General features: G+C 34.0%; 1 protein-coding gene across 3 annotated transcripts in view; it reads right to left on the reverse strand.

The window, feature by feature from the left end:
- The window catches only part of LOC105217355 (nuclear hormone receptor FTZ-F1), a 109818-nt gene continuing 91732 nt past the window's right edge, over positions 1-18086 (reverse strand). For 2 of the 3 annotated variants that reach the window (XM_011192312.3, XM_029043662.2), the window contains 7 exons: positions 12507-12727; positions 12108-12412; positions 10350-10406; positions 10077-10275; positions 3551-3809; positions 3380-3480; positions 1-3317 (listed from right to left, as the gene is read on the reverse strand). In XM_011192312.3, coding sequence (XP_011190614.1) covers positions 3168-3317; positions 3380-3480; positions 3551-3809; positions 10077-10275; positions 10350-10406; positions 12108-12412; positions 12507-12727 — 1292 coding nt within the window. In that variant the 3' untranslated portion in view covers positions 1-3167. The remainder of the gene's footprint in view (positions 3318-3379; positions 3481-3550; positions 3810-10076; positions 10276-10349; positions 10407-12107; positions 12413-12506; positions 12728-18086) is intronic. The other variant, XM_029043659.2, reaches the window with a different exon arrangement.

Here is an 18086-nt window from a genome sequence, read left to right on the forward strand (position 1 = left end):
ATTTGACATACATATACATATATAATTTTGTGTACAGCGCTCTTATTGTATGCATTTATTTTAAATTTTTTAGCTTAAAATTTTCGAAAAAATCAGGTAGTTAACTTTATTTACACATTTATAAGCAGCGAACATTTTTTTTATTTTTTTTTTTTGTTTTTTGTATATATTCTTTTGTTTTTAATTATTTTTTTCGACAGCTGTGCGCGTGTGTATGTATATAAATACACTTTTGGAAGCAAAAAATAAAAATTAAAATTAAAAAATACATTTTAAATATTAAAAAAATATTTTTAAAGTCGAAAAAATTAAAGATAAATTAAAAATAAAAATTAAAAAATTTTAAATTTTAAATAAAAAAAGTAATTTTTTTTAATTAAAAAATTTTAAAATATAAAAATGAAAATAAATTTAGGTTCGGTTTGTAGGCAGATCTTTGCAAAGACAGAAGATCTCACTTAGACAGCCAGGCGCTGTCCATTGTGGTACCAATAAAACTCCCCAAATTTAAAAAAATTCAATTTTTTGTAATTAAAAAATATATTTTCAAAAGAAAAGAAAAAACAAAAAACTGCACATGTGATGATTTGGTGGCCTAATTTTTAACTTAACTTTTACATGTCTGAAACCTGTTATGCAGACAAGTGCTATAAACCAAGAGAATGTAATATTTTGTACGAAAGCGTATGAATTTAATTTATAGAATAAAAAACATTTAAAATTAAAAAAATAGATATAAATAAAAAAAAATACTAAAAAGATTTAATTTTACAAAAAAATTAAAAAATATTTAAAATTTATTTAAAAAAATATGAGAAAAATAAATAAATTTAGTTTAATAATTGTTTTGAAGATTATTTATGTATGTGAGCAAATTTTTTTTGTTAAAAATAAAATAAAAAAATTATTAAAAATTTTAAATTTTATAAAATAAAAATTTAGTTTTTTTAATAAATTAAAATTTAATAAGTTCACTTTAATAATTGTTTTGAATTTGTTTTTTTTTTATAAAATTTCTTTCTTGTCTACAAATTTTTACATGTTTTTGGTCGCAAAGGATTTTTGTGAACTTAGGGAGATATGTTATAAATTTTTATTAAGAATACAATATTTTTCAAACAAAGGAATTCGTCAAAATCAAACACAAAACAGGAAACCTAAATGGTTTTTTTCCTCACAAAAATATGCTTCAAAATTTCAGTATTTTCTGCTACAAAATTGTAACATTGAAGATCAATTAATTCTGTTTTTTTTTTTGCTCAAATATTTGTACGAAAAAATTATTGTTGTTTTTATAACCCCAAAAAACATTTGAAAAAGCATCAAATTGATGTGTATTTTTAACAATTTTGTAGAATTATTTTTAAAATGCCTTATCTCTTTCTTTAATATTCTGAGGGCTACATTTTTGTCCAGCATATGAATATTTAGCAATTTTATTGGTCAAGGTTTATTTAAACTCAACAAATCACAAAAAATAATAACAAACCAAAGAAAAAAATAAACAAACAAAAAATGAAACAATAAAGTAAATTAAAAGAAAAACTAAAAATCTTGAAATGAAAAAATTATAATAAATATAAAATAAAAAAAAATAAATTAATTAGAAATAAACAAAAATTAACAAATAAAGTACATTAAAAGCAAATTATAAGTCTAACTTTAAACAAAAAATAATAGTTATAAAGTATATAAACAATGTGTTTGTTGTTTAAAACAGTGAGAAAAAATTTAGAAAAGCCATTAGAATGTTTTTATATTTACAATTACATTATGTTCAATATATGTATATATACACATTTTTTTTCATTGCAACCTCCAAAAATGCTTTTACGAATTTTAAAATGTAATAGAGATAGCAACAAACATTTCTCGGTTCAAGAATGCCAGCTATCTGCTTAAACAACCATTAGGCTTTCGTGATTGCTGTATCTCAAAGCCTCTAACAATAACCACACAAAAAAAAAATTAATGAATAATGAAATTTTCTTTATAGTTTTGTTTCTTATTTTCCTTATAAACTTTATTCTTAGGTCAGATAAAAATTTTAAAAATAATTAACTGCTTGTCGAAACACTTTTGTAATAAAAATCATAAACGTCTACTCAATTATATAGTATATGTGGCTTACTAAAATATTACAATAACAAATAATAAAAAATTACAATTTCACTGCACACATACACACATTGTACGCACAGCATTCCGTCCGTCCGTCGTTTTAGCATTGTTTTGCGATTCGATTTTTAATTTGCTTTTTGCTTTTAGCATTTTGCTTAAATTTGTTTTTGTTTTTTAATTTTCTCCTCTTTTTAGTTTTAGTTTTTCTAATTAATTATTAATAAGGGGTTTTGTTTACAGATACATTACTTGTTGTTTGTTGTACTAAATTTAGGCATAGAAGTATACGTACGATTTTGAATGCTTAACAATTTAAAAGTTAATTTTCGAACACATTGTTTGCTGTGTTGCTTCTCCGTTACATTTGCTTATAATACAATTACACATACATTTAAACAATACACACACACACACACCTATAAATGTGTATGTGGCTGCGTGTGTGTGTGTATATATATATTTAGTATACAGTATATATCATTTAATATTTTTAATATGAATAAACGCTTAAGCTATATCAATATACATATATATCCATTTGAAAAATATATTATTTATCTTGCTCTGCCTTAACATTAAACATGACATACATATATACTCGTTCGTTCTACGTTTCTTTTTACTGTTTCTGTTTTTTTGTTTTTGTATTATTTTTGTTTTTGTATTTTTTTTATTTTTAAATTCTGCAGTTGTATTGCATTGGTGAATGGGAATAACGTAAAATCCAAGTGCTACTAAAGTACTCGCTATGCTTGTAAATATATATGTATGTATTACCAATTTTTGCTTTTGCTTTTGTTTTTGTTTTCTTATTAAATGTTAAATGTTTCTGTTTCTGTTTTTTGTTTTTGTTTTATTACTTATGTTTTAAAACCTAAAAACCAACCCTGGATTTTATTCCGCGTCATTCGACAACCAAACGAAATTGCCGCCTGCCGCATTTGAAGCGCTTTCGTCGTCCACTAACATACATTAATCGTATCTCTATATATCTATATTGAACAATCCTTTACATGTGTACAGTTATGTGTGTAGGCCTAGCGGATTTATACTTTCCGTTTGGCATGCAACATTTCCATGAGTAGCGTCTGTGTGGGCGCACTACCGGCGCAGTGTTTCGAATAGAGATGATCTTCGCCTCGCGAAGCCATCGCATGTATATCGGGCAGTATGCTGAGTAGCCGTCGGAATTTATCCTAAAAAAAAAGTGGAAAACATTAATTTCAATTTCAAATCTACTGAAAGTTCAAATTATTACCGTCACTGATGGATAACAGGTCAGCGTGTAATCCAGTAGCGCTGCTTGTACATTCTCTTGACCCTCCAACACTGTCTTCTTATTGACAATACCACGTACATCTAAATTAAGAATATTTTAAATAATTTTAATTAGTAATAAATATCTTTCGGTATTTAGGTGTCTTCTTACCTGGATTGAGTAGTATTAGGAATTTCATACACACATAATCGCCCATGTCGAATTTGAGGTCTTGCAGACGATTTTGCAGCTCATTGAAATAGTCAGCCAATTGTGGTACACCGAGTAGGCCCAACCACAGCAGATTGAATACTTGTCCGTTATTCAATTGCGTCTCATCGGGTAGACCGTTGTGTATTCGCTGATGCAAATGATCGAGCACAAGCATATCGGACCAGGAATGCTGTAGCAATTTCATTTGGTCATCAACCTGTGGCGAATGGAAGAAGAAAGATATAAGTTTAGATTAAAATTTATAAATACAGTAGAGTACTGTGTTGACAAGTTCAAATATATCAAAATCAGAGAAAAGCTTAAGCATCTGTATATAGAGAAAGAAATGTCACCTAGATGAACTTTTCAGCACAACAAATGACTCGAAGCATATCGAATAGTTTACTTAGAGACAAAATATTGACTAAGATCGTAATCTTTTTTTAAATTTCTATTAAAATTAGGTGATAAAAGTCTAACAGTTTCAACAGTTAATGAAGAGTTTACTAAAATGTCGACAACAACAAGGCAATATATACCAAAGTTCGAAAATTTCACCAAAAAAGTGTATATTTTGTTAAAAATCTGTGAAAATTAAAATTTTAATCAGATTTATGCACGTACTATCGGAGAATTTTTGGTATATTGATTTTAGATGAATAAGTAATGAGATATTCTGTCCATGGCAAGAGCATTTTTTGAGACTTCAAGGGCAAAGTTTTCGGAATTTTAAACAAAAATTTCACAAAAATTTATTTATAATATTTTTACTTTGATATACTGAATTCTTTAGGCTAAATATATGAATGGATATATTTAAAAAAAAAGTAACCCCTTAAGCCCGTTTCTACTCGACCCTAGGATGAAGGTTTTAAGATTAATATATTTTGAAAAGAAATTATGTAAAAAAGACTACCTCTCAGAAAAAAGAAAAAATCCGTTAATACGTCTTAGATTAATCCCAAGTTTCCCAGTTGGAAAACATATACCGACTCCAAACATTTTCGCTAGAGTTTACTTCCAAACTGAGAAAAATAACTTTTGGCGCCTAAAAGTATGCCTTTTTCAAAATATTTTTGCGAATGTAGGAACTCAAAACTACGTATTTTAGGTAAGATTTAATGTAATGTGACAGTGAGTGGTGGGAATTCTTTTGGGCGCAAATGATTAATCAATTGAGAAGTTAGTAAAAATAGATCAAAATAGTTAAATTCAAATAAATTGAGAGAGATTAGACCAGATATGACTCACTGGTCACTTTGGGATGCCTACTTTATTAAATTTTGTGTGTATTAAGGCAATATTTACATATTGTAATAGAAGTTCACGCAAGTGAGGAAAGTTTCTGATTGCCATTCACTTGGGAGTGGCCAGAAACGATTCTTTTGCATATGACTCAAGCAGCTCACGACTTCCGGTTTTAGACCAAGTATCCCCTGGGTAGCTAACAAACATCCGTTTGGAGGCGAGCTAAAGTGAGAAGGCGAAGCCCGCTTCTGCGGTTGTGCGTAGGGCTTGGGACCCACCACATAAAAAAATCTCCCCAATGAAAACAAACACAGAGCCTCGGATGAGACACCGCCCTTTTGATGACGACCCCTGCAAACGTTTTAAGGATAAAGATTTAAGGGCATGCACCTGGAATGTCCGGACCATTAATTGGGAAGGTGCCTCTGCCCAGCTGGTTGATGTCCTCATACAACTAAAGGCTGACATCACCGCCGTCCAAGAAGTGCGATGGACGGGACAAGGGCGGAAGAAGGTGGGTCCTTGTGACATCTACTACAGCGGCCATATAAAGAAGCGCAAATTTGGTGTTGGATTTGTGGTGGGAGAGAGACTTCGTCGCCGAGTCCTGGCATTCACCCCGGTGGATGAACGTCTAGCCACAATCCGCATAAAAGCGAGGTTCTTCAACATATCGCAGAGATACGCACTCGCCTCTGTGCAGCAAAGAACGCCCGTCAACAAACACAAGGAAGGTTCGACGTCGAAAAGCTGCAATCACAACCGACAGCCGAACGATTTTCTACTCGACTTGCACTCCTGCTCTCTGAGAGCACTCATAAGCATCTCGATATAAGGGAGCTGTGGAACGGCATCTCAAACTCATTGCATACCACTGAAGCCGAAACAATTGGTCTCCGGCAACGCCAAAAAACCAGTTGGTATGATGAGAATTGTCGTTCCGCAGTGGAGAGAAAACAGACTGCCTACCTCGCAACGTTGCGAAAGACCACAACACGTTCGGGGTGGGATAGATATCGAGAACTGAAGAGGGAAGAAAGATGCATTTGCAGACGTAAAAAGAAAGAGACCGAAATGCGTGAGTATGAAATGCTTGAAAAGCTGGCCGACATGGGTAATGCTCGAAAATTTTATGAAAAGATGAGGCGATTTACAGAAGGTTTCAAGACCGGACCATTATCATGTAGGGACCGAGGAGGTAATCTGGTAACGGATGTCCCGAGCATACTGGGATTATGGAGTAAACACTTCTCCGACCTGCTCAATGGCAGTGAAAGTACAACACCAGGAGATGGCGAACCCGATTCCCCAATCGATGACCATTACCCGACCATGAAGAAATTCGAATAGCAATTACCCGCTTGAAGAACAACAAAGCGGCGGGGGCCGCTGGATTACCGGCCGAGCTATTCAAATACGGCGGCGAAGAACTGATAAGGTGCATGCATCAGCTTCTTTGTAGAATATGGTCGGAAGAAAGCATGCTTGACGATTGGAATCTTAGTGTGCTCTGCCCAATCCATAAGAAGGGAGACCCCACAATCTGCGCCAACTACCGTGGTATAAGTCTCCTCAATATCGCATATAAGGTTTTGTCGAGCGTATTGTGTGAAAGACTAAAGCCCACCGTCAACGAACTGATTGGACCTTATCAGTGTGGCTTTAGACCTGGAAAATCTACAATGGACCAGATATTCACCATGCGCCAAATCTTGGAAAAGACCCGAGAGAGAAGAATCGATACTCACCATCTTTTTATCGATTTTAAAGCTGCCTTCGATAGCACGAAAAGGAGCTGCCTTTATGCCGCGATGTCTGAATTTGGTATCCCAGCAAAACTAATACGGCTATGTAAACTGACGTTGAGCAACACCAAAAGCTCCGTCAGGATCAGGAAGGACCTCTCCGAGCCGTTCGATACCAAACGAGGCTTCAGACAGGGTGACTCACTATCGTGCGACTTCTTCAATCTATTGCTGGAAAAAATAATACGAGCTGCAGAACTAAATAGAGAGGGTACAATCTTCTACAAGAGTGTACAGCTACTGGCGTATGCCGATGATATTGATATCATCGGAAGCAACAACCGCGCCGTTTGTTCTGCGTTTTCCAGACTAGATAAAGAAGCGAAGCGTATGGGTCTGGTGGTGAATGAGGACAAGACGAAATATCTCCTGTCATCAAACAAACAGTCAGCGCACTCGCGTCTTGGCTCCCACGTCACTGTTGACAGTCATAACTTTCAAGTTGTAGATAATTTCGTTTATCTGGGAACCAGCATTAACAACACCAACAATGTCAGCCTTGAAATCCAACGCAGAATCACTCTTGCCAACAGGTGCTACTTTGGACTGAGTCGGCAATTGAAAAGTAAAGTCCTCTCTCGACGAACCAAAATCAAACTCTATAAGTCGCTCATTATTCCCGTCCTGATGTATGGCGCTGAAGCGTGGACGATGACAACATCCGATGAGACGACTCTTGGGGTTTTCGAGAGAAAGGTTTTGCGCAAGATTTATGGTCCTCTAAACATTGGCAACGGCGAATACCGCAGACGATGGAACGATGAGCTGTACGATTTATACGACGACATTGACATAGTTCAGCGAATAAAAAGACAGCGGCTACGCTGGCTAGGTCATGTTGTACGGATGGAAGAAAACACTCCAGCTCTGAAAGTATTCGATGCAGTACCCGCTGGAGGAAGCCGCGGAAGAGGACGACCTCCACTCCGGTGGAAAGACCAAGTGCAAAGTGACCTGGCTTCACTTGGTGTTTCCAGCTGGCGCCAAAAAGCAAAAAGGAGGAATCAGTGGCGCGCTCTGTTGGATTCGGCTATAATCGCTTAAAGCGATTCCTACGCCAAATATATATATATATATATATAAATGGTGTTCATTCTAGTGAAGAGCGATATTTGACTACCGGTGATTTTTTCACTGTGATTGAAAAATCACATATAGCAACTGTGATCAATTTTTGTAAATATCAGTGATTTACAATCGCAATTGCAGTTCAGTAATTTGAATTCGATCACAGTAGCTACAGAGATGTTCAGTGTTTTTGTTCAATCACAGTATATATACGAGTTCAGTGATTCTAATTCGATCACTGTAGCAATAGCAGTTCGAAAAGTAACAATCACTGTTCACTAGCAAATCACAGTTCAGTAGCAATACCAGTTCAAAAGTATCAAATCACTGTTCGGTACCAATATCAGTTCGAAAGTAGCAATCACTATTCAGTGATCACAGTAGAAATTTTAGTTGTGATTTTGATAATTTTGGGTATGGTGATTACAAAAGCAGTTAAATGTACCTAAAATTTATTAATTAATTAATTGTTATTACTAAAGCAGGTAAATTTTGGATATTGTTAAAATTAATAAAAATGTAAATGTAAAATATTAAAAAAAAAAAATGTGGAATATAAACTCTCATAAATTCGTTTTTTTTTTTGTTGTGATCGCAATAGCAATATAAAATCACAGTGATTCCAAAATAGCAATATCGCTCATCACTAGTTCATTCTAATGTTTTGAACTTATTTGCGGGAAGGTAATATAAAAATGGATGGTATAGAAAGATCCTTTACGTATTCTAGTTCAACGAATCACAACTAATATTTTGCCATAGCTGAGCTAATGAGAGCAATGAGATTTTTATGGACGAAGAAGTATGTAAAAATGGGAAGATCAATTTTGATTTATTTTTCTGAGAATTCTTCTTTTACCAAACAAAAATATAAATGAGCCTACATGTTACTCAGATGCTCGATATTAATCGATCGATAGCAGTGTAATTCTCGATTCTGAAATATCACGACCCATAACGTGTTAAGCCCTAGCTATAAATATCACAAACTCTTCTCCAACATTACAACATTCTTGCATTTACTCAATTTGGGCAAAGCTTTAATGCGTGCTTCATGTGAAGCGGAGCTTTAAGCCCACAGCACAGAGCAATAACAGCCAACGAAAACGCGCTCACGAAACATGCAACAGCATGAGAAGCGTGAGCGCGCTGCAGCAACTCGTAGCTTACAATAGCGGCTTCAGATTTGGAAACAAGTCTCAAGCATGGCACGCGCTCGCTCGCTTGATGCGTACGCGTTAGCGGCAACGTCACATCACGTCAACTCAATTCAACGCCATCTTCAATGCAAGCGCTGGCATCAACGGTGGCGACCGCATTTTGTTGCGTTTGTCCGTGAATCACCAACACCAACAAGCAAGAGATTTTAATAATGTATATATGTATCTGTATTTAAGAAATAAAGCACACTAACACACACATACTAACAAACGATAATCGAGCGCAAAATGACTCGCTCGATGCGCTTTGGCTGTATTGGTGGAACCTTTGTGCAATGTGTTGTTGCGTCATGAGCATGAATTGACTGTTGACTGAGTGTGTGTGCTTGTATATCATATACTTTGTTGTTGTTGTTGTATGAGTATGTGTGTTGGTGCACGTTCAGTTCACTTCGTTCAGCTTTGGTTGGTAAGTAGGTCAGCCAAGCAATCAGTCAGCCAGCGAGCGAGTCAAGCAACAGCAGCAGCAGCACCAACAACAGCAAAAAAAAAACAAGCAAACAGCAACAATAACAAACATAGCAGCCAACATGAGCAAGCAAACGAAATCGAAACTGAATTCAGGCTTGTGTGCTGTTGTTGTTGTTTCTACTTTTGTTGTGGCTGCTGTTGCTGTAACTGCCTTTTTCAGCTGCTTTTATGTTGCTCACCGCTGCTGCTGTTGTTGTTGTTATTGTCGCCTAACGTCCCTTCCAACACCAGCACCATCACCCGTCGCCCTCAGCCTCTGACCTGTGCTTGGCGCGTTTACATAATCGCTACGGCGCGCGCGTATAAAATCACAGACGCAAGAAATACAAAAAACAACAACAATAACCAGATAAATAAAAAATTAAAAAATAAAAAAACACACGAAATTATACATGCAGCAATATGTTAAAGATTACAACAACAAAAAATAGACAATATTATGCATGGCGCGCAAACAACAACAACAATAAATTGACCGTGGATTACGTATGAGCTTTCGGCGCTTGAGCTGTGCACTTAATGACGTTTATTTTAAGCCAGATTTTGGAATTTTTTGAATTTCGGAATTTTTAATTTTCAATTTTGATTTTTCTCTTTTCTACACATTTTCATTCTCCGCTTTGCTAATATCTTCGCGCTCTCTGTCTGTATTTGTCAGTAGTGCTTACTCACCTTAAGATCCTTGAAGAAGACTGTGTTTCTAGCCCAATCCACTTGTGAGAACAGATTCTGATCCAACACTTTGCACATCAGCTCGAAGAGATCAACTTCCACTTGATTGTAGGTTTGTTTTTGTAGCAGCGCAAAGAGCTGTGTTTGCCATTCTCGATCGTCTATCGATTGCACGAAATCACGTATCATTGGTGACACCCTGTGTTTGGCGATTGGAGAGATAAAATTGCATTAAAGTAATGTTTTTTGGAAATAAATTGATTGAGTACTCACCTGAGCGGCTCGATGATGGAGTCAGCTGTGCTTGAAGGATGCGTGCCAGAATCGTAACTGCAACAACAATAACAATAATAATTAGTAAGATGATAATCATTTGGTCATTAGGGAAAGCGAAAAATAGTATGCATATTAATGAACATTCATATCAAATCAGGAGAGAGGTGCCGTTATATAAATATCACATTTGACTTTTTAATTGGAAAGCAATGTATGTATATGCTCTTCAGCGCTTCTTGTTGGTAAACTGAGTTGGAAAATGTTAAAAAAAAATTGTATCGGGTTTATATATTTAACTGTATTTTTTGGAGAATTTAGCATATAATACTGTTATTAAAAATAAAATAAAATAATATAATATAAACTTATTATTATAAAAATTATAGTAAACTTAAACAACTAAATAAATAGAATATCAAAAGACTCAAAAAAATAATGGATTTGATAATATTATTCAATAATTTTTTTTACGAAATTAATAATTTTGTAAATTATTAAAAGTAAAGAAAAATACAATAAAATAAAATAAAATTTAAATAAAATAAAATAAAATAAAATAAAATAAAATAAAATAAAATAAAATAAAATAAAATAAAATAAAATTAAATAAAATAAAATAAAATAAAATAAAATAAAATAAAATAAATAAAATAAAATAAATAAAATAAAGTAAAATAAAATAAAATTAAATAAAATAAAATTAAATAAAATAAAATACAATAAAATAAAATAAAATAAAATAAAATAAAATAAAATAAAATAGAATAAAATAAAATAAAATAAAATAAAATAAATAAAGTAAAATAAAATAAAATAAAATAAAATATAATAAAATAACATAAAATAAAATAAAATACAATAAAATAAAATAAAATAAAATAAAAATAAAATAAAATAAAATAAAATTAAATTAAATTAAATTAAATTAAATTAAATTAAATAAATAAAATAAAATAAATAAAATAAAATAATATAAACTAAAATAAAATAAAATAAAATAAAATAAAATAATATAAAATAAATAAAATAAAATAAAATAAAATAAATAAAATAATATAAAATAAAAATAAAATAAAATATAATAAAATAATATAAAATATAATAATATAAAATAAAACAAATTAAAATAAAATAAAATAACATAATTTAAACTTATTATTCTACTTAAAAAAAATTATAGTAAACTTAAACAGCTAAATAAATAGAAAATTAGAAGACTCAAAATAAGAATGGATTTGATAATATTATTCAATAATTTTTTACGAAATAAATAATTTTAAAGAAATCGCATATAAAAGCTATTTTATATTATGCTTAGAGAATGAGTAACCTCTCAACAAGCTTACTGTAAAGAAAATCGATTTGTTTTTTATAGCGAAAATTTAAATATTTAAATTAATTTAGTTGCTTTCGCAAGCAAAGTTATTCAAAAATGAATTTCACGCCCCGCAAAAGTTAAATTCTCAGTCTAACACACCACCCCCAGCGGTACCTCTCCACAAAATTTGAACTGCTTACGATTTTGTGACAATTTTCAAAGTATCATAAACACAGGCGCAGCACCGCTCAATCGAAGCAGGTACACACATATATGGAGATAAGAAGATATGAAGTCATGAGAACTATGCATAGAAACGACGACACACACACACAGTCAGCTACATATGCATGTATGTACGAGTATGTGTATGCATGCAACAATTGTTTTATGGTAATTAAAGATAGCATTTGACAGTAAGACAGTAAACCATGTACCACATTTTCGACTCGGACGTATTCTGCAGAGATCCAGTTGAAGTGTCATGGCAACTGCTATTGCCACTGCGGTTGAGTCCATCGCTGGTGTTATTGCTGCTGTTGTTGTTGTTGCCGGCGTTGCCGCCATTGCCGCTACCACCGCCGCCGCCACCACCAGCACTACCACCACCGCCACCGCCGCCGCCGCTGCCATTGCCGCCATTCATTGGCGTCGATATCACACCACCGCTTGTGTTGACCTGTCCGAGCGCGATGGCGATGGGACTGGGCGATGAATCTGGTGATTGTGTGAGTGAGGACACCTGTTCGAAATAAATGGCATTTATTGTTATTATTATTGTTGTGATTAAAAAAAATATATTTTTATTTGTTGTTGCTTTTGTAGTGGGCGCTTACCTGAGGTATTTGAATTTCTTGCTTTATATTCATATTCGGATATGATTGCTGGTATCCTGGCGAGAGTGGCGACGACTTCATATCCACGGAACCAATGGATGTGCGCAGCGCCTGCAGCGCGAGTTGTCGCTGCCGCATGACTTGCAGTTTTCGCGCCCGATCACGTTTGTACATTGGTCCGAATTTGTTGCGTCCACCACGCATTCGATCCGCTCGCACGGCTGTGAAAGAAAGAAGCAAAATAAAGAAGATTGTTAATTATCTGGTACTTTTGTAAGAGATTTGAGGTTAGATTTGATTTGGAAAACTCATGCATACTCATTCATCTTTTTCCTATAAAAAATCAGTACAAAAATTTTGATTCATTTGGTTTCCAGATTTGAAAGATATTCATAGGGATAATAACAGTAAGCAATTAACATCAGACGACAATGAATAAATATCAAATGTCTAAGAATGGCAGTCATCATAATAACATGAAAACATGTGTGGATTGACGTCAATAAGACTTTTTAACGAATAACATAAAGTTTTCCTTTTGCTGATAGAAATCTAACATAAATCAGGTGTACTTACTAATTCATACGGAACCAGTTAGATATCTATCAAAAGAATTTGTATCTAAAAATCTGTTTCAAAACTACGACATCTGGCAGCTCGCGTAACTATTGGTTAAGGTTATTTGGGAATCTAATGGGGGAGTGAAGTGAAAATAGAACCTCTCCTTTCCAAATGACAACCTCACCCATTGTCCGTAAAGACTTGGTGATTCCTTAAACGTGCACAAAGGAAATTCTGTTGCCCACGTGACGGCCTGGAAGCACGCTGGAAGACCCAGTACCAGGATCGAATGCGATGGTCCAATAAGTCATCAATCTTAAAGTCAACAACCAGAAGCAATATATAAGGTCATGACCATATATAAGGCCATTTTGGAATTTATTTTCCAAAAAATACAATAGTTTTTGAATGGACCTGAAAGGGAGAGGTGTTATTTTGGGTCAAGTGAACTACTGATTGTGCGCCGCCGGTAAATTTCTGAAGTGACAGCCTCGGCATGGATACAAATTCGATCTACTACGCATATATAGACCCCGAAGCGAGCATATTTGAAAAAGTATTTACTCAACTAATAAAAGAAGGTTGCCATATGATCAAAACAAAATGAAGTATGTTGTACAACGTTTATAATTTTAAGTTTAAGATATGAAAATAAAATTGGTAGTCAAGTAAAAATTTACTAATTTTTCTTTATTGCTTTTTATGGAGTTGCTACCGTATTGAAAAATAATTCAAATTTTAATTTTCGAAATAATGATTGGAAACTCTACTAAAACACTTCATGATAATTAGGTAACAAAAATATCAAAAAAAAACTTTTTTCACATAAAATATTTTTAATTCATTTGACTTGACAATACTAAATAATTATAATTTATTTGTCTATTTGAATATATATTAGTGATTTTAAGACAATTTTCCTTAAAGTTAAGTGCTCAAACTTTGTCTTTTTTTAATAATTTTTATGCACTTAGGTGGCAACACTGTTTTCTAAATTAGATTGTTTTTCATTTTTTCATTTTTCTTGAGTGTAAATGTTGCAATTTGACATTTGTTAAAAAAAATATATATATTTTTTATATAATTAAGTGGCAACATTGTTTCTTTAGTTGTAAATAATTCGGCGGATGTTTTTTAGTTATTTATGTGTAAAATGAATTATTTTAAAAATTATTATTTGATCAAAAATGCATTTTATCATCTGTTTTATTTTTAGTTTAAAGAAAATCTATTATTAGTTTTTTTTTATAAAATTACGATTAGTGTACTTTTTTTACTTATAAATTTCTAGTAAATTTTATTTTATTTATTTTTTTATTATTTTCATTATTCCGCAAATAAACAAACCTCCAAAAACGACTCTGAATACTATGTAATTTATTTCAAATAACTGCTTTGAGTGTCAAATACGTCGTGATTCTCGAACAGAACTTTTTGTGCGCCTATAAATATGCAGCATGCATTATAAGCAAAATAAGCTGCTTTGATTTTAAGGTTAGAAATATTGATTTTTGAATTAAGTTTTCAAAAAATATGAGAAGAAACGGCTTATGAAATTTATTAAAAAACTTTGAAGCAATTTTCTAAGTTTCTTACAAATGTTTACATGTGTGATTTTATATTACTTATAAGAACCCATTTGAATACTATGTATGTAAATGTGGATTGCAATATATTTCCACTATTTGAAATGCATTTGCTTACGCGAAATAAGGACAAGAATACAAACAAATAAAATATAATCAGGCGACCAACTACACGCTGGCAGCAGCGCGGGTTGGTTGGCGGTGGGGACTTGGGGGTGAAGTGTAGGTGACACCATTCCATGATGATGCAAACGCAGTTATTGCAGTCTAAACTGCACTTAGCGGTCGTTGGGAGGGAGATGGCCTACCAGCCAACCAGCCAGCCAACACCACCAACACTGGATTTCGTGAAATAAAAGAAAATCGCTAAAGCTTTTTATTTCAACTCATTTCGGGTTGTTCGTTTTTTGCTGCCGTCGCTCGTACGTACATACGTATATTTCGTATTTCTTTTGCACTCAAACAAGAAACTGTAATTTAGGTCAAGCATATTGTTTACAAATATTCAACGTATATGTATATGCTTTATGAGCGCACACACACACACACCGACGCACGCATACATGGCGATAAACCATTGAAAGCGAAAACGAAACAAACACACACAGCGAATGACACAAGCAGAGTTTGAAACGAATACGGAAATGCACGTGTATATGTGAGCTAGGCGGCATGTGAAATACAAAAGGCTGAGCTGACAAAAGCATATATGCGCTGGTGTGTGTGTGTGTGTTTGCGCGCGGCAAGCGCCAATTGTATTGACGGCGCCGCAACAGCCGGCCGCGCACCTATGACTCCAGCAATTGAGAGCGTGTGGCGCTCAAAGCTTTTCTAATGCCACTCACGCGCTACACAGAAAACAACAACAACTGTATACAAACTTCAATGATGTTGCAATATGAAGGCGCTGCTATGTATGTAGGCATGTGGCAGCGTGCGCGCGCATTGCTTACAGTCAACTCTTCACGGCGTGAATGAAGAGTGGAGTCTGGCGCCAACATTGCAGCACTCTCTAAGCAAGCGCTCGCTACTCACCTGCAGAGTGCTTCTTTAAGCGTTGACTTTTGGATTTTACTTACAACAGCACAAGCAACGCGCCGCCAACAGCAATGAGTGTTGAGCGATGAGCGACCACACCACTTTTTCCAATGCTGTTGGTGAGCAGCGAATGTGATTACACGACGATTGCGTTTACGAAGCTGTGTTGCTGCTGTAGCGTGTTTTCGCTTTCGAGTGGAGTAGGTCAAGGACAGTATGAAAACTGGGACACCACCACATAGGCCATTAATGCACCACACCACAAGCAATCGCATCTAATGCCGCATCGTCAACTCAACGTACCACAGCAATGCGCCAACCACAGCCGAGTTACAGCACCGACAATTATATGCAGTTATGTATGTATGTGTGTGTGACGAGGTTGGCAACGAAAGCATTGGAAAGCGTTGCACTGGTATGAGGAGCTTAGCGCTTGAGTGGCCACAGCAGGCAGTGTAATTATTAGCTAATACCAACACCACTGTCACTATCACTTTCAGTATCAGCAACAGCAAAAACAACAATAGCAATATGATTGCACATTGTACCACATGACCATACTTTCATTGGCATTCGCCTGTTCGGCATTCGGCACTTAGCACTCGGCATCCAGCATGCTTGTCTCTATATATATTCCTCTGTATACATATATATGTATGTGTTTGTAGTCATTTTGCATTGCTTACATCGGATAATCCAATTTGAATTGTGCCGCCAATTTTCAAAACGAGGTGAATGCTGACTTTATAGTGCGCGGAGAGTAGTCGATATTTTTGGGGAGGGGGTGGGTGTGCGGAGTACACCGGGTGTGTTTGTTGTGTTTGTCGGCGATTGTTGGCATATTTTCTGTATCCATGTGCGGCAGCAGCAATTCGTGTCAAATACATAGGTCATGGTACCGGTGAAAATCGGAAATTTTCATGGCAGCATATTTAATTAGGTCAATCTCATACAATGACGCGTCTATGTACATACATATATAGTAAATATGTAAAATAGATTTTGGGATTATGCGCGCCGGCACAAGGAAATACTGAACTATTATATACAGAAGTAAGGAATTGAATTAATTCGTTGTTGATATGTAAATAATATTGCTATAAGGGGGACTACGATGCCAGAATTAGAACATAAATGCAAAGGAGATTTAAGATAATCATTAAAGAAAGGAGTTGCTTCAGAATCAACAGTTTTTAAATATTTTTTTGTTTTTTAATTTTGATTATTAGTAAAAAAATGTTACTGAGGGAGTCAAACCGAAGTCAAAAATAATAAAAATAGGTGGCAACTTTTTTAAATTATAGATTTTTTTCTCATCACCAGCCCCAAAATGTACTTGAAATATACTTCCAAATCAATCAATGATTTCCACAAAATTGTCAACATAACCTAACTTTTTGGAACGCTCATTACTTCGATAGTTTAGATAGATAGGAATATCGGATATGTTGTACTCAAATATGACTAACTTCTAAAGTAACTCATATCCAAAAATGTTGGTTGGAAAGCTGTCTTTAAAATTGAAAAAAAAATTAGAGAAGCCTTGGAAGCCAGTCTCAAGAGGTTGAAAGTTGTGAATATACCAAGGCAATGATCTAAATGTGGTTCCACTTCAGGAGTTAATTCACTATGATAACCTCTACCGCACTAAATATATTTCAATAACTGTTTCTTTTACACCACCAAAGAGCATAAAGAGCAAAGGGCCACATACCACCCATACCCACCTAAAATTTTAAGTAATTGTATCATCTAAAGCAATTGTATAGCTTTCTCTATAGTTCATCTAATGATCCAGTTGAATAAATTGAAACATTAGCAATATTCTCAGAAGCAAATCTCTCTCCGTACTCTCAAAACTCCGTTTACTTCGAAATCAGAAAGTTTCGAGAAATTGTAATATATTCGAAGTTCATTAAACCAGTGAGTGCTTCTCGGGTATCAAAAGGATTTTTGCAGACGGCTTTGAACTCCATTTATCCATATTCTTACATTTTTGGGATAAAGAAACCCACAGATCAAACATATTGAGAAACTCGACGAAGCCTATAGCAAATTTTTTGGAACACACGTCATCTAATCTCTTATCGGAGTGTAATATTAAAATTTGTTTTTTTCTTAGTATTTGAGAACAGAATCTTGTAAGACACACAACACATTTTCAATTAAAGATATAAAAAATAGATACTCCCTTACTCTGACTAGATTGCACTCATATACAATAAAAAAATTACTACTACAATTACCTTTTTGTTTGTTTTATTGATTTATCTGAAAAATTTGTCTCAGAAAACTAAATCTTTCATAGCAGACAGTCTCAAAAGCACAACTTGATAAGAGCTAGCATATGTCCAAAAAGCATTTCTAAGCATAATGACATTATAAGGATATATTG

Source organism: Zeugodacus cucurbitae, chromosome 4 (genome assembly GCF_028554725.1).
Source record: "Zeugodacus cucurbitae isolate PBARC_wt_2022May chromosome 4, idZeuCucr1.2, whole genome shotgun sequence".
NCBI classification, from domain to species: Eukaryota; Metazoa; Arthropoda; class Insecta; order Diptera; family Tephritidae; genus Zeugodacus; species Zeugodacus cucurbitae.